Source organism: Austrofundulus limnaeus, unplaced genomic scaffold (assembly GCF_001266775.1).
Source record: "Austrofundulus limnaeus strain Quisiro unplaced genomic scaffold, Austrofundulus_limnaeus-1.0 Scaffold0, whole genome shotgun sequence".
NCBI classification, from domain to species: Eukaryota; Metazoa; Chordata; class Actinopteri; order Cyprinodontiformes; family Rivulidae; genus Austrofundulus; species Austrofundulus limnaeus.
The window spans coordinates 1,600,165-1,607,405 of record NW_013952402.1 but is presented as its reverse complement, the minus strand read 5'-3'; the positions used below and the strand labels follow the sequence as shown (position 1 = coordinate 1,607,405).

The following is a 7,241-nucleotide window of genomic DNA, read 5'->3' as shown; positions in this document are numbered from 1 at the left end:
TCTCTCTCTCTCTCTCTCTCTCTCTCTCTCTCTCTCTCTCTCTCTCTCTCTCTGGCTGCTGCTGTGATTCTCTTGAAAGCAGATCTTGATGTGAGGGTTTCGCCAAAGAGGATTTGAGGCGCAGGCTTTTTTTCTCCAGCAGACGGGGAAATATGGACGCTGGTTATTAAGAGCTCATTCTGCGTTGCTTCAAATCGTTTTTGTTTTCTTTTTTTTTTCCCTTGAAGCAACTACTCTGGGTCCCGTAGAAGTAAGAGGTGCACGCGCAAAGGTAAAAGAAAACAACAAAACTGGATATTTTTTTTTATTTATTTATAGCAGCGTGAGGGACTGATCCTGCAGATATGGACTGGATAAGAAATTHAAAAAAAATGACTGCGCTTCTTTATTGAGCGAGATCATGCAGATGTGAAGGCATGAGCTGATGGAACTGTTTGGAGAACGAGATCCGCTTTTTGGCCAAATTTGGATAATTTCTTAAAAATAAGAACAAAAAATGCGATTATTCTACAAATTCATTAGGCGTGATTGTGACATTTAGTATTATTTGTTCACATTACTTAGATGTTTAAGTTTAAATCAAAGTGGAACACCTGCATTTGCAGGGGTTTGATGACAGTTTTTAAATTTTCCTTTCATGTTTGAAAAGCAAACTGCGGTGGTTTCAGATGTGTTAGTTTAGAAAAAAATAATGCCTCTTTGTGGAGAATAATAAGAAAGGGGAAAAAAATCAAAATAGGTTTTGAAAAGCGCATTCTGGCGTCTGCCTGAGAGCCAGTGGCTGTCCGATCTGGTCGTCTCACACAAACCAACCATTGTGAAGCAAATGACGCACTTTTCCTCATATTCTCACTTCAGCTCAGGGCAGAGCGTCGCTGCTTGTTGGAACGCTGCTCAGGACGCCGGTGCGCACAACAAAAAGTAATAGTTCTCATATAAAGCAGTGTTGGATCAGTGGTTTCCTCTTTTCTCCATATTACTCTTTCTTACATGTGTTGTTTTGAAGGTTTAAGCAAAGATCGGTTAGTAATTTAAAGGGCTAATAAGTGCATTATTTTCCACCACAAAACATGGCTGCAAATTTCCRCCTCTTATGTTGCAAAAGTATGAACAAGTTATTTTTTTTTGTCATCATCAGAGTTGTAAAGTAACTAAGTACAAATACTTTGTTACTGTACTTAAGCAGAAATTTTGGTTATCTGTACTTGAGTAATTATTTTTCAGCATACTTTTTACTTTTTCTCACTACATTGTTACACAATTATCTGCACTTTCTACTCACTACATTTTTAAAAAAGGTTAAGAAGCAGAAAGTCGTCACTCCTATTTTATTCTGAGTTATTATTACTTAAAAAATACTATCCTGATAAATTGTGTCTCCTGGTTAGAGTGAATTTAATTGTGGTTGGATGAGAAGTATAAATATTTACCATTCTGACACACTATTAGCTTGTAACCCATCATCAAAATTTTTTTTTGGAGAAGTCACCTCCCAATAAATGTCATTTTGGAAAATCTAACTGCTCACWTTTACTCAGTACTTTTACTTTTAATACTTAAGTAGATTTTGTGTCAGAAATTTACTTTTGATACTTAAGTACAAAAATATCAGATACTTGAAGACTTTTACTCAAGTAATATTTTATAGGAGACTTTAACTTGTACCAAAGTATTTTTATGATAAGATACTTGTACTTTTACTCAAGTATCACTTTGAGGTACTTTATACAACACTGGTCAGCACTGACCATGGAGCTGCTTCTTTAAAATACTGCAGTTGTTTGAGTTTGATTTATCTGAAACAAAACCTGCTTTTTCTTTATGGACACTCCTACTTTTACTGTWTTTTCCCCTAATTATTATTATTAGTATAATTGTTGAGTGGTTACCTGTTATACATCAATTCTACACAAAAAGTCCTTGAGATCAACCAATGCATGATTGTCTGGAGCTTCCTGGAAAGCCCATTGATGGTAACATAAGGATCCAGCTGGTGTTTGTTGTAACAAAGGCCTCTCCAGCTCTAAGTGGCTGACAGGCTCTGCTTCTTTCTTAATCACAGTATTAGTCTAAATCTTTCTTGAAAGATGTCGGCCAGAGTYGGTTTGGAATTGGATGTGTTAAAACCACAGATGAGTGTATTAAATCTGCTCTTTCTGTTTTTTTTCTTCCTTCGTTCGCAGGGTGTGTTGAGACTGAGGACTGACAGACAAACTGTTTCTTTCACCCCAGCTTATCGGCCAACGCGGCTCCTCCGTGGCACTTTTCCCTCTCTGCTGCCAAGGATGTGGGGTGAAAAGCCCACAGCGAGGCTTCCAGCAACTCGCCAACGGATACGAGCTTGAACATGAAGATTAAAGCTGCCTTTTCAGCTCGAGTGAAACCGTGCAAACATTAACTGGCACTAGAAGGAACTGTTTCATAATTACACAAATCATAATAACCGTGCCTAGTGGATATCTGAGGTTTTTTTTTGTTGCTTTGCTGCAGCTAAGTATGGCAGAGAGGACCTTTGAACAGTTCAAACCCTTTAGGCGGGTTTGAACAGTGAGAGATTTGGCTTCTGGCCTGGACGGCATGAAGTAATGGTGTTTACTCCAGGAAATGAGTGTTGGTTTAACCCATCCAACTGTAAATCTGTGCTAACAGTTACACTTTTGCTTTGCAATGCGCATTACACTTGTATGCCAGTTTAGACACTTAGTTTTATGCTATTCTACTCTTATAATCAACCCAATATTTTTGTTTTACTATCAAAAGTTCTATTAATTCATTCCCTGCTAGTCCTACCTATACCCTACACAATTTGTAGTCACACAATGGTTGTACAAAAGCTACACAGCACCCATTTTATTTGGATWGGGCTGCTCATTTGCTGCTTTGTGGAAATCGGCACATGTCTAGAGTTCACAGGTGCTGAGGGACAATGGGCGAGGTTTCCAGTGTGGAACGCGTGCTGCGAAAGTGAAATGAGCTTCAACATGAAAACGAAAAGTTCCCAAGGGCTGCTGGTGTACTTCGACGATGAGGGCTTTTGCGACTTCCTGGAGCTTCTCGTGCTGAACGGTAAGCTCAGCCTGCGCTTCTCGATCTTCTGCGCCGAGCCGGCGACCGTCGTGTCMGACGCGGCGGTCAACGACAGCCGGTGGCACGCCGTCACGATACGGAGGAACTTTAAGAACACGACCCTCGCCGTGGACAACGAGATCAAGTGGGTGGAGGTGAAGTCGAAGAGGCGGGACATGACCGTCTTCAGCCCGTTGTTCGTGGGCGGACTACCGCCGGAGCTGAGGGCCGTGCCGCTGCGCCTGACGTCGGCGGAGGTCAAGGATCAGCCGCCTTTCACCGGGTGGATAACCGACGTGAAAGTCAACAACACCGAGTCTGAAATGGTCAACAGCGAGGGGGTCTTAATGGATGTCTGTGGGAGAGCCAACATGTGCTTAAATGGAGGAATCTGCAGTTTGATCGACAACGAGCCATCGTGTGACTGCTCAGGCACAGGATTCCAAGGAAAGGACTGCAGCGAAGGTAAGACTTGGGATCAGTTCGAAACACAACATGACTTTGCACGCAACATCGTTTAGTCTTTCAAATTCAGTTAGTTTGATGTAATCACAATTAGGTTCAAACTAACGAGTGTCCTACCTCTAACTGGTTACTGCCTTGTGTTGGTCCTACAGTGGAGGCTATTGATCTGCAGTTCAGTTGTTTGTAAAGAGTGAGTCTCCTGCAAGGCCTCATTAGCAAAACATGCAGGTGTTTTTGGTCCCCAAAGGTGTCCTCCATTCTTATCAAATAGGCCTGTTGGGGTTAGTTGACCTATGGAAAATCTCCAGTGGGTTTCTACAATGAATGAGCAGGTAGAACCATTTATGAGTCAAATGGAGTAAACATGAGCAWTAACAAAAAGAGAGAACTCAAATAGTGTAGGGATTATGGATCAGTTGTGATGGATGATGTTCCCAATGTTAGAGTTTTTGTACAGTTTTTGATTAAAGCTTTAAAGCATTTTTTAGAACAAATATTCAAAAAATCAAACAAACTGTAGTTAATGTAACACCAAAACACGTTAATGACCCCTCCTGCAAAACAACTTTATTTTGTAATTCAGACACCAGAAATGTGGGAATACATTGCATTAAAAAAGATCTGAGATCCAGGAAATGTAAAAACATTGTTGCAATTCCGTACATAGAAATATAAAAACAAACTAACATAACTAAATTTGCTATTGGTGCAAAGAGGTGTAGGGGTGTGTTAGTCCTTTTTTGTTTAGATTTTTCATGGAAATTTATATTTAAGTACAGAAAGACTTTGTTTTTCTATTGATATCCATTTGACTTTTCATTTGAAAAGCACCACCTGCTACCCAGATTGATTGATTGATTTTTAAATAAAACCCAACATYTGCACCGGTGCAATAAAATTGCTGCTCTTGTGCATGTACTGGCTCATGTTATAGGACATAGGATTTTTTTTTCATCATAAGCCTATCTCCATCAGTGCAGTAGAGTAGGTTGTGATGTCATACTAAATGATATTGAATTAGAAAATCTGGATTGCATTAAGAAAWCAGTGCAAATGCTTGGACTTTTCACCATTGTGATGATAATCATGTGTTTCTATAAAACGCATACTACTTGCAGTGAAGATGTTTATGTTTACATATATATATATATATATATATATATATATGTGTGTGTGTGTGTGTGTGTGTGTGTGTGTGTGTGTGTGTGTGTGTGTGTGTGTGTGTGTGTGTGTGTGTGTTTGTGTGTTGCCTTAATTGGTTGCTGGAAGTTATTTTATAGACATGCAGTATATAGATAGAAAATAAGGGATTTCCCTCAACACTGAATTACCACTAATAATCCATCACATTATTAAGAAAACTTTCAAATTCATTAAAGTTAAGTGCTTAATTTTAATTAACATTATTAACARTTATTATGGGGATTTTCTGAAATAATATTTAGTTGTTTAATATGTTGAATTTGTGTTTTTAGTTAAGTTTTTATGATTGTTGCTGCAGTGTTCTATGTGTCCTTGAGCTAACCAGTTGTTTGTATAACACAGTTTAAGCATTGGAGTAATGCAGAATGCACTGTTATTAAACTTAATGAAGGCCAAACAGTCATTGATAAAATAGATCTGTTTCCAACCTGTCAGTTGACTAAAGTCATTACAGTGATTCTCTAATAGCTGCTGTATGACAATAAATACACAATTTTCAGAAGCTATCTCTGTCTGCAGACATGCAGTAAGGTTGGCTGTYCGGGTTAATGGGACACACTTTCATGGGAGTGGATTAATAACCTCTGAAAGCCTCGTTTCCAAACTGCTTGTGTGACTGATTGGAGAATTTATTTAGCAAATTTGAAGAGATTAGATYACAAAAGAGCAGCATCTTGAACTCATTCTGTGCTCAGAAATGTGCATCTGCTCTCTCATTTCATTTATTTTCAGAGCAGCCCCTACCTTACTGACCTGATTACAAGAGAGCAAATCTGTGTGTTGCACTCTCTTCTTGCATTGTTTCTAAACGGCATGGCAGATTGATGCAAAATCTACAATCAGAGAATATTCTCCCAGATTGTTTACCGCTTGCTTCTTTTCAAGGCTATCAGAAAGCTTTGTTCCTGAGGGAGTTTCAGGAGAAATTACGTTGCTTCCTCATGTGTTATTGCAATCTATGAACTGGATCTGTAAACTCATTTCTGATAGTTTGATTTACAAAATGAATGCATTTGTCATTAAATCAAAAATCCAGCAAAAGCTCAATTTAGATCCCAGTTAACACTTGTTAGCTCTGACTTAGCTGCAGTATGACAGAACAGGTAGTGCGCTGTTAAAAGTGGTTGATATATATAATATAAATCAATTAACAGAAAGCATATGGCTTATTGGTGCAGCCAGAGAAATATACTAAATCGTGCAGAAAAAATGCTATTTGCGAAGAGAAATGGTATAATTTCCTCTGCAGAGCCCTCAAAATCATGATCTTGAAATGTTTTGTTACAACAAACAATGTAATTATGTATGCATGTCTTTAAATTTGCTAAGCTATATTTTAAATGCAGATAGCTTAAATTGCATCAAGGCGTGTAACATCCTACGGGGTTGTTGTTACGGTCAAAAGATGTTCAGAAAAGAAGACGTTGAAATGAAAAGGAAATTAGCACGAAATAAAAGAAAAAAAATTGAAATAGCTAAAGCATCTTTTTAAAGCATTCTGTTTGGTTTGGCAAGAACAAAAAATAAATAAACTGCAAAAATGTCTTGACACATTTGTCATTTAGCAAAAGCATTGTTCATTTAATCAGAATGTGTTGCAAGAACAATGCTATATGGTTGTTTGCTTTAACTTTCTGATTATCCTGAACTGCAACATTGCATATCAGCAAAATGATTTCATTGTTTTCATATTTGCGATTAAAGCTATTCATTACTTGCAAAGACACCTCTCAAATCTATCAACCATTTTGGAATAAAAGCTCAATTTAATTACAAGTGCGGCAAAAAAATAATAATAATAAAGTGCCCTCTCATCTTTGGGTTGTAAAGCAAATCTAATGTCCATACATGGATTTGGTTATAAAGTACATTGAAGTTTAAAACTTATCCTTCCATTAAATAATTTAAAAACCGTTTTGTTACTTTGATCAGATGAAAGGATTAGAGGATTTGCCAGCAGACCTGTCAGCGCTTGTGCAAAGCGTGCACGCTGCGTGACATCGCACACGGCCACACACAGACACACACACAAATCCCTCTGATCGGTAAAACAATTATTTAAATGCACTGCACTATGTTCAGAAAGTTCCCCGAATCTCTCCTTTTGTTTCTCATTAGAGAAATAACATGGATGCATTGGACAGCTCCATATTTTATCCGGATAAAATGGAAGAATGTTGTTTATCTTCAACATTCACCAGCCAACCATAAATCACTGTAGGTGAGAAACTAGGGCAGATCTCAGCTATGACTTTTATCAGTGTGCACTGCCAATGCAATGCACACTATTGTGATTCGTTTTCCCTCCAAGTCATCTCAACTTTGCCATGCTTCTCCTCCTGCATGCTTTGTCTTAGAGCTGCCATTGTAATTTATATCTGTAAAGGCCCTGTGCCAAATGATGGCTATGCCTTTTGGTGCCTGTAAAACTTATAGTTTTTGAAATATTAATGTTTAATAAATTATAATGGCAGTCAATGGACCCTTGTATTGGTCCAATACTGCCC

At 38.2% G+C, this 7,241-nt stretch overlaps 1 protein-coding gene across 20 annotated transcripts in view; it reads left to right on the top strand.

The window, feature by feature from the left end:
- The first annotated feature begins 99 nt into the window (after window positions 1-99).
- LOC106516126 (neurexin-1a) overlaps window positions 100-7,241 on the top strand; it is a 301,025-nt gene continuing 293,883 nt past the window's right edge. For all 20 annotated transcript variants that reach the window (XM_014007392.1, XM_014006916.1, XM_014007560.1 and 17 more), the window contains exons 1-2: window positions 100-271; window positions 2,184-3,531. In XM_014007392.1, the coding sequence (XP_013862846.1) occupies window positions 2,709-3,531 (823 nt within the window). In that variant the 5' untranslated portion in view covers window positions 100-271; window positions 2,184-2,708. The remainder of the gene's footprint in view (window positions 272-2,183; window positions 3,532-7,241) is intronic.